Here is a 16,752-nt window from a genome sequence, read left to right on the forward strand (position 1 = left end):
TAGCTCTCGCAGCCGAACAGAGAACCGACCCATGTTGGGCACCCTCGCCATGAATAACTAGTTCTCTCCCACTTGGGGTTCGAACCCAAACTAACTGGGGCCGTCAATTAATCATCGCCCCATTAAGGCTCAACCAATCCATCCCCAAGATCACCATCTTCTCTCATAAAGGAGAAGGAACCAAGTCAATCAGATATCGCTCGCCAAATAACTCCAAATCACAACCCCGATGAACCCTCGATACCCGAACTGGGCGATCGTCAACAATCTCTACCTCTAATGAATAATCAAGCTCCCATGGAGCGTGTAACGCCCGGTTCCTGGTATGTATTTAATTCTCAATTTATTCATTTTTGTATATAAACTCGACGAGTTGGAGGCCTCAAATTCGCGAGTAGAGATGGATTGGGAATGGGTTAAGAAGTCTACTTTACGAGTTGAGAAGCCTCAACTCGATGAGTAGGCCTGGCAGAATGAAACCTAATTTTTAGGGTTTTGCACCCTATTTAAATACCTTAACCCCCATAAGCTGGCCTTATTTATAGCCTCCATTGTCCCAAACCCTAGCCATGAAACTATAATACACTTTTGAGTGTTTTGAGGCATTTTTGTGCATTCTTGGTGATTTTGAAGAAAAGGATACTTGAAGAAGGATCAAGGACGTGTAGGAGAAGAGTAGATCCAGAGGTTGAGCTTCATTTCTAGTTCATCTGAGGTATACAACTCCTACCTTGCCCATAGTATGATTAGATCTGGTTTGAGGATGTTTTCTCCATTTTTTTGTTCAAGAATGTTGGTCTTTGGGACTTGGATGTCCAATGTGGGAAAACCCTTCAGATCTAGGGTCTTGAGGGGACTCTGTCACAACTAGCATTTTAACTAGGAAATTCTGTCTTCATGTAGAAATCAACTCTTGTATAACTTGTAAATCTAAGTTGATGTCATGTACTATGATCATTCAAAATCAACCATTTGAATCAAAACTCATGAGTGAAGTTCAAAACCTAATTCAACACATCTCATCTATTAAACAATGGAATTGAAACCCTAATATCTTGGTTCAAACTCAGAATGGACCAGGATCCTCTTGTTTGGCCTAATGGGCCAGTAAACTCTCAATTTGATTATTTTGGGTCGAGGAACCCTATTTGGGCCCTAAATAGACCCACATTCATTAAACAATAGCATTTTGGGCCATAAGACTTCTCATGGGCCTTATTGGGCCTAAAATGTCTCACTTTGTTGTCATAGACCTTAATGGACCGTAAACTCCCTTTCCTTATCACTTTTGGGCCGTAAACCCTCATATGGGCCCAATGGGACAAAAACTTCCGCCTCATAATTTCGAAAATAAGCAAACAAGGCCCAAACCTTATCCCTTCTCTTTTCCTTCCCCCTAATTCTGGCTATACTAATAAAAAATAGGAAAAAGAATAAGATAATTAGGGAGTGCCACCTCACTAATGTCTAGAGGTTAACCAAGCATTTGTACCACAAATATCTATGCTAATCTCATGTTCCTATGCAACCATCTTATCTCAACTTCTCCCTTCTCCCCTCTTCTTCTTATCTCGGCCACATTCATCCCATCTAAACCTCACACTCTCACTTCTAAACTTCACTCATAACTCTCAACAAAGGCTCTCACATTCCCACCTCTTAAATTTCATGTGTATCTTGAGAAAGATTAAGAACTCTTCTTCATAGAACATCACTCATTTGGTAAGCTACTCTTTAAGTATGATGATTAGCTTCATTTTATGATAATCTTCACTCCTTAACGCATCATTTCGTGATCAATGCCCATAGATCCATCTTAACTTCGAGATTGTCACACCCCCAAACTAGAACGACGGAATTGATTGAGGGTAGATGACTTCATGTAGTATCGTAACAGTTGAATGCATAGTACAGAAAGTAAAACAACCATCATATATATAATTTAAAAGTTACATTGTTGAGTGATACTTGTTTCAAAACAAATTACACTACGATGACAAAATGAGTTTTAAACCAACGCCTTAGCGTCACTTCTCCAAAAGCTGAAGTTTACCTGTATTACCGAATCCCTGAGAAATACAAGTAAATTTGAAAGAGTAGATTAGTGTTTAAGCTGGTGAGTTCATAAGTATTTAATGTCAATGTTTGTATAAATTTGAATGAAATTGTTTGTAGATGTTTGAAAACTCCTAGAAAATCCCATATTTCCTACTAGTATAAAAGTAGTCTTTTACCAAGACCCGACTGTTTTTGAATGTTTACTTCTAGAAATCCAATATTTTTCCATAAGTGTGTGGTAGTTTAAAAGTTCCAAAACTGTAAAAGCAGTAGTGTTATTCATGCCTAGAATAGTAGATTTATGTATGTATAAAATCACTAAGGCATTTAATAACCCCGTAAATCAAAGTGTTTTTAATACTCCATCTGAGTTTTATAACCATGCTATTGACCCAGACTGCCTGTAACAACATTCTTCAGGCATTGGAATGTCATGACGCTTGTCACCCTAGTCCTGTCGGTCTAACTGTAGCTAACAGTTTATGTGCGGGATTGTCAATCCCGTATAGATCTATACACAAGTATCACGCTCTCCCTACAAGAGATTAAAGTCTATAATACAAGACTTTAACTGCATACTTGAAAGTACGTCAAGTTGAATGTCTCGGAGCCCTAGCCACCCTCTTATAGTGCTGGGGGCACTGACGAACGCAGGGCGTTCCCTGGGTCGTCATGGCATACGTACTCTTAATTCGACAGACGGATGGGAATGGCTCTGTGCCCCGAACGCAGTGCGTTACCTGAAGGAACGCAGTGCGTTCCCTTAGACATACCTTAGGTTTTGTGCCTCGATCTTGTAAAATGCGTAACTTTTGCATACGAGCTCCGTTTTCGACGTTCTTTATATGCACGCAAAAGTGAGAATATACTCTACAACTCTTGTTTAGACTTCATCGGCTAATTTTCACTTTAGTTTTAATAATATATTTTTAACAGGCCGGGACTGGAAAAATGTCCGTTAAAAATCCATAACTTCTTCATCCGACATCCGTTTTTATCTGTCTTTTTACCGTTTTACTACTATTGACGAGATCTTCGATTCTCATTTAGGTTGTGTTAGCTAAATATCGCTCGATCTCTATCTCGAGTTTTTAGCTGTCTACCGCTATATCCGAAACTTCGAAAAATCATAACTTTATCATACGAAGTCAGATTTGGGCGTTCTTTTTATGTATGTTCATGATTTTATGATATCTAAGACTTTCATTTAGATACTTAAGTTTAAAAATTATTTTATTAAAACTTCACGTTTTACGTTTAACCATATTGACGGTTTTTCTGTGAATCTTAGGTTGGTCATAACTTCTTCGTTATAACTCGGATTTTAGTGTTATTTATATTTCTGAAACCCTTGACACGATATCTATCATTTATGAAATCCAGTAGATGACTTTTGAACATTTTATTTTTGATGATAATTTCATTATATCAAAAGAGATTACAATTCTTGACTTTTTAGGTCATTACGTTGATTCGAAATATCGGGTTGTCACATCATCCCCCCGTTAGAGGGAATATCGTCCCGAAATTAAATGTAAGGTAAATATTTGTGGATTAGGGAAAGAGATGCGGGTACTTTTGTTTCATATGGTCTTCGTGCTCCCAAGTATATCCAGGTCCCCGCTTTGCATTCCATCGGACCTTCACAATGGGTATGCGACTTTGTTTTGTTCTTTTAATTTCCCTATACATGACCTCAATTGGTTCCTCTACAATGTGGAGACTCTCATTGATTTCGATTTCGTCTAGAGGGACGACGAGGGTCTCATCAGACAAACATTTCTTTAAGTTTGACACATGAAAGGTAGGATGTACGTTATTGAGTTCCTGCGGTAGTCGGAGTTTGTATGCTACCGGGCCGATCCTTGCAAGGATCTTGAATGGTCCAATATACCTTGGTTTAGTTTCCCACGTTTTCTGAAATGTAATAACCCTTTCCAGGGCAAGACGTTCAATAGCACTCGGTCCCCAACCTGAAATTCTAAGGGCTTCCGTCTTTTGTCCGCATAACTCTTTTGTCTGTCTCTTGAAGCCTTTAGTCGTTCCTGAATTTGTACAATCTTCTCAGTTGTTTCTCTTATAATTTCCGGGTCTGTGAGAGCACTATCGGGTACTTGTCCCTTAGCTAGTTGTGTGTCACTCACTTCGGCCCAACACAGTGGTGATCTGCACTTGCGGCCATAGAAGGCTTCGAATGGAGCAACTTTAATGCTGGAGTGATAGCTATTGTTGTATGAGAATTCGACTAGTGGTAAATGAGTATCCCATGATTTACCGAAATCGATTACACAATCTCTTAACATAGCTTCCAAGGTATGTATGGTCCTCTCACTTTGACCGTCAGTTTGTGCATGGTAAGCGGTACTCATGTCTAGTCTCGTCCTTAGAGATTTTTGCAGCGACTGCCAGAATCGCAAGGTGAACCTACTATCTCTATCGAAGATAATGGATATTGGTACACTATGTAGTCGTACAATCTCTCAGATGTATGTTCGAGCTAGCTTCTCCATCTTGTCGGTTTCCTTTATTGGTAGGAAGTATGCAGATTTTGTTAATCTATCGACGATCACCCAGATGGTGTCTAGCCGACCTGCTGTCTTGGGTAATTTGGCTATGATATCCATGGTTATCCGGTCCCACTTCCACTCGGGTATTTCAGGCTGTTGTAGTAATCCTGATGGCTTTTGGTACTCTACCTTAACTTTGGCGCACGTCAGACACTTGCCCACATAGGTAGCGATATTTGCTTTCATGTTCGGCCACCAATACAATTTCTTGAGGTCCAGATACATCTTGTCTGAACCTGGATGCACGGAGTATCGAGTCTTATGAGCCTCATTTATGACCACGTCCGTGAATCCACCAAACTTCGATGTCCAGATCCGATCCACGGAGTAACGAAATCCGTCACCCTTGACTTCAAGATTCTTATCCATTCCCCTTAAGGCTTCACCCGTCACATTCTCTGTTTTCAAGGCTTCCCTCTGAGCTTCCTTGATTTGTGTGTACTGGTGTGAATGGATCGTCATGGTTAAGGATTTCACTCGGCAGCCCGAGTATTCCTTTCGACGAAGAGCATCAGCTACCACATTCGCTTTTGCTGGATGATAACGAATTTCACATTTGTAGTCATTCAATAGTTCAACCCATCATCTTTGCCTCATGTTGAGTTCCTTTTTATTGAGGATGTGTTGAAGGCTGTTATGATCGATAAAGATTGTGCATTTCGTGCCATAGAGATAGTGTCTCTAGATCTTTAGCGCGAATACGACTGCTCCCAGTTTGAGTTCGTGTGTAGTGTAGTTGACCTTATGTGTCTTGAGTTGTCTCAAGGTGTAGGCAATGACCTTTCCTCTTTGCATTAGAAAACATCCAAGACCTTGATTAGATGCATCACAGTAGACCACAAAGTCTTTTGTTCCTTCTGGCAAGGACAAGATAGGTGCGCTGCATAGTGCTTGCTTTAGTGTTTGGAATGCAGCGTTTTGTCTTTCTTCCCAATTGAAAGTTACACCCTTCTGGGTCAAGGTGGTAAGTGGTTTACCAATCTTCGAGAAGTTTTGTATAAACCTTCGGTAATGGCCAGCAAGGCCCAAGAATTTTTGGATTTCCATTAGGATTCTAGGAGCTGACTAGTTCTCGATTACCTTGATTTTGGAAGGGTCTACGTGTATCCCGTATTTGCTAACCACGTGACCTAGGAAATCTACTTTCCGAATCCAAATTTTGTACTTTGAGAATTTTGCGTATAGCTTCTCTTTTCTTAGCGTTTCCAAGATTTGTCGAAGGTATTGACCATGTTCCTCTTTACTCTTCGAATAAATGAGTATATCATCTACGAACCCGATCACAAATTTGTCCAAGAATGAACGACACACTCGGTTCAGTAAGTACATGAACACTGCCTGTGCATTAGTTAATCCAAAGGGCTTCACTACAAGCTCATAGTGACCATAACGAGTTAGAAAGGCTGTTTTGGGAAAATCTCCTTCCAAGACTCGCAACTGATGATACCCGGATCTCAAATCGATCTTTGAGAAATAACTCGCTCCTTGGATTTGGTCGAACAAGTCGTCAATGCGTGGTAGGGGATATCGGTTCTTGATAGTAAGCTTGTTGAGTTCCTGGTAATCGATGCACATGTGGAAAGAGCCATCCTTCTTCTTTACGAACAGTATTGGTGCTCCCTGAGGTGAGAAACTCGGTCTAATGAATCCTTTGCTGAGTAGTTCGTTTAATTGGTTGGATAATTCTTGCATCTCAGCTAGCGCTAGACGATACAGCGACTTAGCCACAACGGTAGCTTCGGGAATTAAATCGATCATGAACTCGACTTGTCGTTCTGGTGGGACTCCTGGAAGATCTTCATGGAAGACATCAGGAAAATCGCGGGCTTCTGGAATGTCTTTGAGGTCTTTCGCTTCTTTGTGCTTATCTACTACGTGGGATAAGAAGGCATGGTACTCCTTACGCAGGTATTTTGGGCTTTGACGCAAGAGATGATTTGTAAATTGGTATCGGGTTTGTCACCATAAATGACAAGGGTTTCACCGTTTGGCAGATTTAGGGGAACGACCCTTTCGTGACAAAGTATATCGGCATGGTGTAGGCTTAACCAATTCATACCGATGATGAAATCAAAGCTCTTTATAGTGATCAGCGTTAGATCGATTTGGAATGACTGTTCATTTAGAGTTAGTGTGCAGCCTATGTACATATTGTTTGTGCTTTCTGTTCTACTGTTTTCCATTTCTACTGTAAAATATATTATTGAGTGATTGAGGGTTCTGTTTTAGTATGTGTTTGAATTTATGACTCATGAAACTCCTCTCCGCACCATAATCAAAGAGTACGTATGGATAAGCGTTATTGAGGAGAAACGTACCCGTAACCATCATGGGATCAGCTATTGCTTCGTTTTGCCCTATTGCCAGTACTCTTCCTATGCCGCTAGCATTCCTTGCCTTAGGGCAATATCTCTTGTAGTGTCTAGCCTCACCGCATCCATAACACGCCTAACCCACACCGACTCCAGGGACTTGGGTTATTGGTTGTGCCGGTGCCTTACAGAAACGGGCAATGTGCCCTTTCCTGTTGTAGTTGTTGCAGTGCAACTCCCGACAATTTCTGTTGTGATATAAATTGCATTTGCTGCACTTCGGTAGGTTCCCAACATATTGCTTTGCTGGTGTAGAGGTAACATGAGCAGTAGTGGGGGTAGTAGCAACATGGACTGCCACTATTTGCTGCTTCTTGGAAGGTTCCTGTGAAAATTGATGCTTTCTCTTGTTCCAAAACTTCTTCTTGCTGTTGTTGTTGGTACTGTTGTTGTTGTTGTTGTTGTTGTTGTTGTTTCCTATGGTTTACTCCGGAACAGTAGTCGCGAAGCCTTGGCAGACTCCATGGTCAACGAGAGCTTGTGCCAACTGTTTGGCACTATCAAAAGTGACTAGTTTGGAAGCTAGTACAGTTCCTTGTATATGGGGTGACAGTCCCCAGATGTATCTCTGGATCTTCTTGCTTTCTAGAGAAACCATCCCTGGGCAAAGGATTGCCAAATCACTAAACCTATTGGTATAGGTTGTGATGTCCAAGCCTACCATAGTAAGGCCCCAAAGTTACTGCTCTAGCTTTTATACTTCGTCCCTTGGACAGTATTATTGCATTAACATTTGCTTTAGATTCTCCCAGCCCATAGAATTAGCCACTACCAGAGTTAGTGACTTGACATGGACATTCCACCACGTCAGAGCTCTCTCGGAGAATGTACAAGCAGCAAACTTTACCTTGCTCACTTCCAGAAATGCACAGATCTCAAAAACCGCTTCTGTTTTCTCTATCCACTGCGATAGAGCCATTATCCCTCCGGATCCATTAAAAGATATGGGCTTGCTATTTGTGAAGTCCTTGAAGGTGCAATCTCCTGAACGACCCTGACGTTGGCCATTCGTAGAGATATTTACTCCCCTTCCGGAACCATTATTACTCATCTGTGCCATTGCTGCTATCACTGCAGCTGTTATAGTGGCTATCAAGGTTGCATTATCCGTTGGTGGAGGTGGTGGTGGTGGTGGAGGTGCTGCGTTGTTGACATGGTGTGTAGACCTACGGGGCGGCATCGTGCTGCTAAAGAAATAGAATGAAGACGATAATTCTTTAATGATTGGAAGCCGTGTGTTAATAAATTTGCTATATTCATCAATTTATGAATTTGACTGACCTACCTAAGGTTTTAGAGGTTGATTCATAATAAAAGTTTGTATAGTGCTAGATAAACTTATGAATCTGAGTAGTATTCAATGAATTAACACATGAAGGAATTTCTTCATATATATTAAACATACATTGAGTTACATTTTGAAGTTATTAAAATTTCGACCCTTCTAATGATCTCCGATACAGAAGTTAAAGAAAAGTAAGTCTTTTAGCCGAGTTCCTATTCTATAACAAAATTTTTGGGAATCGGGCAAGTACTACTTGCGACGTAGGTTGCGCTTGGAGCTCGACTTCGAGTTTGATTGCTTTGCTTCCATAAGAGGCCTATTGAAAACGGCTTGTTGTTCCCTTATTTCCCTTATCTCATAGAGGGTTGCAATCAGTTGCGCTTGGAATGTGTTGGTGCGGGGTTGGGCATCATCCTGCAACCTGTCCAGTCGACGGATGTCGGAAGTGTGAACTTGTACTTCCACGTTGACTTCACGAATCCGGTTTGCTTGAACCCCGGATTGATAAAACTGGTTGGCTAGTTCTCCCACCATGACTGGGAGTGCTCGGTCGGCTGATCCTCCACCCCCGACGTCGTAGAAGTCCTAACACATACCGTAGGGAGGACGTAATCCTTGTTGTCGGCTCCAATGGTGAATGTGACTTCCCCAAATGGGAGTTGGTCCCTGAAAGTTTCCCCTAAATGCAGGAGGTTGAGAGACTGGTGGGTTGATTACTTCTGGCTCTGAGTCTGTCGTAGAGTCTTCCCCTTCCTTCAACTCTATAGGTTCCTCGTCTTCTTCAGGGTCCTCCTATACCCATCCTCCATTGCCCTGATTCGGGTAGTAGGGATCCCCGGGTGGATAGAATCCAGCCATTGTGTCTGTACGAGAATAGAGATATGAGAACTGTCTAGGAATTTTAAATACATGTAAATCTAAAAATGTAAGTTAAACTATTGTATCTACCAAATACTCCTATATTATTTAAGTTTGTATGTTTGATAATAGTGTTATTTTGGTAAGTTTTTACTTGTTGCTCACTACGACCATTACTCGACATACATTAGTCCGATCTCGGATAAATATAGTTGATCAGGCTATATTCGTCCCAAATCCGATTACATATTCTGAGGCCTAGTCGTAGTGTCCAACTTATCTTAATACTTCTTATATAGTTTTAACTATGAAAATAAATCATTGTATGCATGAATTTTTGCTTTTACGACCCAAATAAGTTATGTTAAATGAAACGCGGTTTAGGTGTAACAACGTTTTGTCAGAGAGTTTTAGTCCCTATGCATTTACAGTTTGTATATCCTATGTGGTTCGATATACTTAGCTCCCTATAAACAATGCTCTGATACGAATCTATCACACCCCCAAACCAGAACGACGGAATCGTTCGAGGGTAGATGACTTCATGTAGTATCATAACAGTTGAATGCATAGTAAAGAAAGTAAAACAACCATCATATATATAATTTAAAAGTTACATTGTTGAGTGATACTTGTTTCAAAACCAATTACAATACGATGACAAAATGAGTTTTAAACCAACACCTTAGCGTCACTTCTCCAAAAGCTGAAGTTTACCTGTATTACCGAATCCCTGGGAAATACAAGTAAATTTGAAAGAGTAGATCAGTGTTTAAGCTGGTGAGTTCATAAGTATTTAATGTCAATGTTTGTATAAATTTGAATGAAATTGTTTGTAGATGTTTGAAAACTCCTAGAAAATCCCATATTTCCTACTAGTATAAAAGTAGTCTTATACCAAGACCCGAGTGGTTTTGAATGTATGCTTCTAGAAATCCAATATTTTTCCATAAGTGTGTGGTAGTTTAAATGTTCCAAAACTGCAAAGCAATAGTGTTATTCATGCCTAGAATAGTAGATTTGTGTATGTATAAAATCACTACGGCATTTAATAACCCCGTAAATCAACGTGTTTTTAATACTCCATGTGAGTTTTATAACCATGCTATTGACCCAGACTGCCTGTAACAACGTTCTTCAGGCATTGGAATGTTATGACGTTTGTCACCCCAGACTTGTCGGTCTAACTGTAGCTAACAGTTTTGGTTCGGGTTGTCAATCCCGTATAGGTCTATACACAAGTATCACACTCTCCCTACAAGAGATTAAAGTATATAATACAACACTTTAACTGCATACTTGAAAGTACGTGAAGTTGAATGTCTCACAAAACTTAGTATCAAATAGATTTATGTATGAAAAGTCCAATTATTATTGTATATGAAAGTATTTCCTTGAAATAGTACTTATAGTATGTAACATCTCATGAATATCTAGTAAACTATACCTATTATAGTTTTTTCCAAACGTGTGATTCGTTTGTATGATAAACCCTAGTGTATTGTCGACTTTGTATGTAAAGTATAACATTTGTAATAACATTATCGAGGATAACCGTCTGTGTACTTGTATTCCCCCCCCCCCCCCCCCCCTTAAAATTGTATAAAAGCAGTTACAAAACATTTGAAAACGTAGTTATAGGGGTATGAACTCAATTGGTTGAAGTGGTAGCTTGAAGAAGTTGAGACTAAAAATCATGCAGAACTTCGACTGGAGAAAGCTGAAGATCTCATGAAACTCGGGAGCATTGCGAATTGCTTCTTGAGCTAGTGGTAATACTGGGGCTTCAAGGTAATCTTAGAGGGACTCGAGAGGTGTTCGGTGGAGGAAATGGTGATAGAATAGCAACCAATCTCGGAGCCCTAGCCACCCTCTTATAGTGCTGACGGCACTGACGAACGCAGGGCGTTCCCTGGGTCGTCATGGATTACGTACTCTTGATTTGACAGACGGATGGGACTAGCTCTGTGCCCCGAACGTAGTGCGTTCCCTCAGCCTGCCTCGGGTTTTGTGCCTCGATCTTGTAAAATACGTAACTTTCGCATACGAGCTCCGTTTTCGACGTTCTTTATATGCACGTGAAGGTGAGAATATACTCTACAACTCTCTAATAGACTTCATCGGCTAACTTTTACTTTAGTTTTAATAATATATTTTTAACAGGCCGCGACTAGAAAAAATGTCCGTTAAAAATCCACAACTTCTTCATCCAACATCCGTTTTCTTCTGTCTTTTTACCATTTTAATACTATTGACGAGATCTTCGATTCTCGTTTAGGTTGTGTCAGCTAAATATCGCTCGATCTCTATCTCGAGTTTTTAGCTGTCTACCGCTATATCCAAAACTTCAAAAAATCATAACTTCCTCATAAGAAGTCAGATTTTGGCGTTCTTTTTATGTATGTTCATGGTTTAATTATATCTACGACTTTCATTTAGATACTTAAGGTTAAAAAGTATTTTATTAAAACTTCGTGTTTTACGTGTAACCGTATTGACGGTTTTGCTGTGAATCTTAGGTTGGTCATAACTTCTTCGTTATAACTCGGATTTTAATGTTCTTTATATTTATGAAACCCTTGACACGATATCTATCATTTATGAAATCCAGTAGATGACTTTTGAACATTTTATTTTTGATGATAAGTTCATTATATCAAAAGAGATTACAATTCTTGACTTTTTAGGTCATTACATTGATTCGAAATATCGGGTTGTAACAGAGATCTACTCAAGAATGCTTGCTAAGGGCCGAGATCTCTCCATTTTCTTCATCACAACCGAAATCATCAACCCATTGTGAGTTCATACGCCCTATTTTCGGTTTTTACTATGGTTTGGGGGAGAATACAAGTTGTTTTGTGTAGATCAATGTCTATATGCATGATTTTATGTGTTCTTCATGATATAAGTGTGATTACGTGTTATAAACTTCTTAAAGTTGAAAATATACTAACTTATGATGATATATATAGAACATATCACTTATTACAACATATAATGTTAAGAAAAGGTTTTAAACACTTCAAAGTTGTTTAAAACTAAGAAAATTGCATGAAAGGGCCAAAAATGACAAAAAAAAAAATCAAAGTGAGGTTATTATATATATACCTCACGGTTTTAAGGGACCAAAAAGGATTTAGTTTTGCTAAACATGAATTTTTATGGTATTTGCGGTTTTTAAGGGGCTAAAAGTGTACATTATCAGAAATAGGCCTCATTTGGGCTTTCACGGCTTTTGGGCAAAACTATAATTTTTTGAACTTTTGTGGGCTTAAATGTCATTTTAAACAAAGTTGTGCCAAAAATGTAAATTTTCGATAAAAGGGCTGAAAATGTAAATTTATTAAAACATGGGCCAAAAGATAATTTTTTTTATAAACGAGGTCGAGAATGCACATTTTCATAAACTTAAGCCAAAAATGATATTTTTGACAAAAGAGGGTTAAAAATGATATTTTTACTTAAAACTAGCCTTAAATACAAACTTTTCACTGTAAAGGACTTAAAGTGTTATTTTTACCAAAAATGAGCCTAAATTGTAAAAATTTCGGTTTTAAGGACCAAAAGCGTCTTTTTACTAAAATTGGGCCTTTTAATGTCATTTTGGTAAAGAACTAAACTTTCCAACCAGGGTAACATCAAACGGATCAATTACGTCGTTTACATGCTTATTGGGCTTGGAATACAATTTACGTGTTTAGTGGGCCTTAGTTGTCCTTTTACATATTTATTGGACATGGAATACACCTTGCATGCTTATGAATTACATGTTTAGAGGGCCTTAGTTGTCCTTTTACATGTTTATTTCGGCCTGGAATATACCTTACATGTTTATTGGGCCTTCATGGTTGTAAGTCCCCAAAATTGCTTGAGTATCAATCAGATCCAATTGATGGTGCGGAATCCCAATCAATTGGATGATGTCAGATGAAAATAGAAGAGAAGGAGAAGAAGAAGAATATGAATCTTGTGATGTATTCAAAGATATGAATGATGCTCCTTACAAGAGATTCACACACACACACACACTAGTTCCTCTCTAGTTTATCTCTCTTCTCTTAACCTTTTCTCTTCTATCCTTACACTCACATGCACTCCTCACCCTATATATATGACCACCAGTCGTACACCCATGTACGGCCGTACACGGGTGTGCGGCCACAAACACAAGATAACGGCCATACATAGCCACAAAATTACAGAAAAATATATTTTCTTAGAAAAGCAAAGTATAAACCATATTTTTGACCCAAAAGTCTCCCCCTTGGTTTATAACTTTCTTTTCTAATTGGCCCAACAAGCTCCCCCTAAAAAGTACCTGGCTTTTCTTGTTAATCTTCAGTTGGAGATTGGCTTCAGCGTTAATCTTCGATTTCTTCACAGCTTCAAGATGAACTTGATGAATCTTCATGAATGACTTCATCTCGAGCGGTTGGGCTTTTCTTCAAGATTTGACTCTGAATGCACATTGGGTGAGGAGGCTTGATGAAAAGATTCTTTAAAGATAGCACTTTCAGCTTGAGAATCTTCAGAGAGAACGGAGAGAAATAATATTCTAGATCACTTCAGTAGGTTTATAGATAGCAACAGATTGATTGAGGAGGCTTCAATGCAGTCTGTCACATAATCTTCAAGCGCGGCTTGACCTTGCTTCTAGGGTTGACAAGTTGAGTGTTGAAAGAATAATCTTCATTTCTTGTTCCTTCGAATGAGAATTCTTCGATGCTCACGGATGAAGCTTCAGCTCAGAAAATTTGGATAGAGTCTCCATGAGTCTCATCTACACCTGAAATCACTTTTCAAGACAAAACAAAATTAAAAGAAAAATTAGCACACAAAAAATATATTTTTTTTTGGATTTTTCATATTTTCTGAAAAAATAAAGTAGAAACAAAAATAGTTTTGGATTTTTGATTTTTTTGAACAAGAAATAAAACATAATATAACACTATTTTTTGATTTTTGTTTGATTTTTGATTTTTTTTTTAATTCTCCCCCTAAATTTGTGCATAGAGGAAAACTATGAACAAATTTAACAATAACAAAAATATTTGGGATCAAAGTTGTTAGACAGTCTTAATCCGTTTTTCAATACCTTCCCCTTCATGAATAGATCTGGTCGATCGCCGATATTGTGGTCCACTTAAGCACGAAAAATAGTGACAAATTTTAGGAATGATATCAGTGATAGGACAGATTGATCCTAAGTTCCTAGATAAAAATTCCTAAGGAGCATTTATCTAACGACGACCAAGGATATTGTTGCCCACCTAAATTGAGCAACAAGATCTACAGACAATCTATAATTGTTCAATTTTAGATGTCCTAGAACATGTTTCCCGCTTCCTGATATACCCCAATAATCAAGAACTTCCGAGATACTCCTTACTTTAGGTGAGCAGACTATTATTCATAGAGAGGATAGATTTGGATTATAATTAATTATTGTATTAGAGGGATTGAGAAGTAGAAGGTTGCATATGCTGTGTACCAGGTCGGATTGTTAATCGCACAAAGGAGACAGCATATGGCTAACAGATAGGAAGAATTTCATAGATATAATATGCAGAGAAATAGATTTGCATATGTTGCAGTCCAGGTCGGATCTCTTCCAATCACGTAAAGGAGGCAACATATGAATAACAATAAGAAAGAAAGAAAATAATTTTCTACATACCTACCTTATCGGAATTCCCTAGTCGCTCCATCAATACCGGAATTAAGGACATAATCCATACATCGAGGAAAGTTAAACCACAGTTCTAGATACGGGTTCCTTTAATGTGACTGGTGGATTCTCATGTATATCTCCCTGCTCAACCTGTCCAAGCGTCGTATTGTCAGGCTAAACGGATCTATCTTGGTCAAGATTTGTCAAGTCATTTGATTTCTTAAGTTCATCTTTGCCTAGTCAAGGCCATTAAATTCTTCGTGCCTACCAGCGCATCAAACACAGATCCTAGACAATTCAGCTTTGGTACTTTACACAGACTCAGAGTGCCCATAATCACTTGTTGATATCACTTCCCAATAATAACTACTAACGAAAAACTATTAAGATAATGAAGAATTGTCTTTAAAACAAATTAGAGTAAGATAAACTCAGGAGTATAGAGAAGAATACTCAAACCGTAAGTCACCGATTGAATTTGCATCCAGAAGGTCTGAGAACAGCACGCACAATCTCAGACCAGATCCAAAAGTTCTTCACTTCGTGAAGCACAAACCCTAATGTGTGATCCCTTCCTTTCTTCCTATCCCGCAAAGGACACATACTCTCAAAACAAAGTTTTGAGTGTTGCACAGTTGAGAGATGTACCCTATCATATGCCTGGAACAGCCACTATCAACAAACATAAATTTGATGATATGCCTCCATAGCTGCTCCGACACATATCGGGATCAGTTGGTCTTTGGAACCTAGTCCATTTTGAAACTGGGTTGACCTTTGTCATCTTTGCAGGGTACTCTCTCCCATGACATATACAACTTATCACAAACATAAGATGTAGAAATATTAGAATTATTGGAAGATTTGGGAGTTTGAACCTTCGGAACCCATTTGTAGTTGGGTTTAACCCATTTCTTTTTCGTTTTGATGGATGGCTCAGTACTTGCTTTTGATCTTGATGTCGGCCATTGAGATGAATTTGATTTTGGCTTCATGGGAGCATCTCTTGGATTTGGCTTCTTGGCCAACATTCCCTTCTTGACCTTGGGATTTAGATTCTTGGCTTTGTGGGTTTGATTCTTGGCCTTCTGTGCGTTCCATTCACCATTGTCTGAACGTGAACTTGAGGGGTTTCTTTTAGGGTATCTCCCTCTTGGTGTTTTCTGCCAGCCATATGCGTAGTAGGGAAAGTATGTGTGATTTGGACAATTTCTGGCAATGTGTCCAGGTGTTCCACAGTGAAAACATGTCTTTTTCTTCACCGTGGAGTTGTTTCTTCCTACCCCTGGTGGTGTGTCCTTGCCTCGTTTCTGATTGTTCCCACAAGCACACTTGCAGCAAGTCGGCTGTTTCATTTGATTTGGTGGCCTGTACTTCTCAACAGCATGTTGATCAGAAGCATCTAAGTTTGAAGCAACGGATTCAGAATTCAAGGAGACATTGGTGTGTTCAATAGTTTTCTCCTTGTTCTCATCCTCTACTACTTTACCTACACAAGAAGTAGAATCATTAGTATCGTTCATCTCAACATCCTCAGTTGGCCCTGATTCTTCAATCTTAATTGAAGCTGGAGCAGGGGTTTCGCCGTACTGAGCAGGCATTTCTTTCTCATTGGTCTCAAGGGGTGGGTTATAGTTGTGATTAAAGGGTGGTGGCACACTGTGATACCCTAGACCCTTTTTTTGATTATCTTTGAATTTTAATTGCTTCTCAATCATCGAGGCAACTACCTCACTTGACACATCATATTTTCTAAAATTAAAATCTGCATTTTCAAATTTGTTTTTCAATATGTCAAGCTCGGCAGTCACAGAAGCAAGTTGACTCTTAATATAGTCATAATTTTCACATTTATTGCTAAATTCCTCTTGAACTTTTTTAAAATCCTTAGTTTTAGCCTCTAGCTGAGCTTTTAAGGGTTTTTGACCTTTCCTTAGA

General features: G+C 39.0%; 1 protein-coding gene across 1 annotated transcript in view; it reads right to left on the reverse strand.

Annotated features, from left to right (window-relative positions):
- Positions 1 to 16,415, reverse strand: part of LOC128132358 (uncharacterized) — a 43,995-nt gene extending 27,580 nt beyond the window's left edge. The window contains exons 1-2 of the mRNA XM_052768880.1: positions 16,147 to 16,415; positions 7,829 to 8,184 (exon numbers count right to left, since the gene is read on the reverse strand). Coding sequence (XP_052624840.1) covers positions 7,829 to 8,184; positions 16,147 to 16,415 — 625 coding nt within the window. The remainder of the gene's footprint in view (positions 1 to 7,828; positions 8,185 to 16,146) is intronic.
- Between the last annotated feature and the right edge of the window lie 337 nt (positions 16,416 to 16,752).

This window comes from Lactuca sativa, chromosome 2, assembly GCF_002870075.4.
Source record: "Lactuca sativa cultivar Salinas chromosome 2, Lsat_Salinas_v11, whole genome shotgun sequence".
Lineage (NCBI taxonomy): Eukaryota > Viridiplantae > Streptophyta > Magnoliopsida > Asterales > Asteraceae > Lactuca > Lactuca sativa.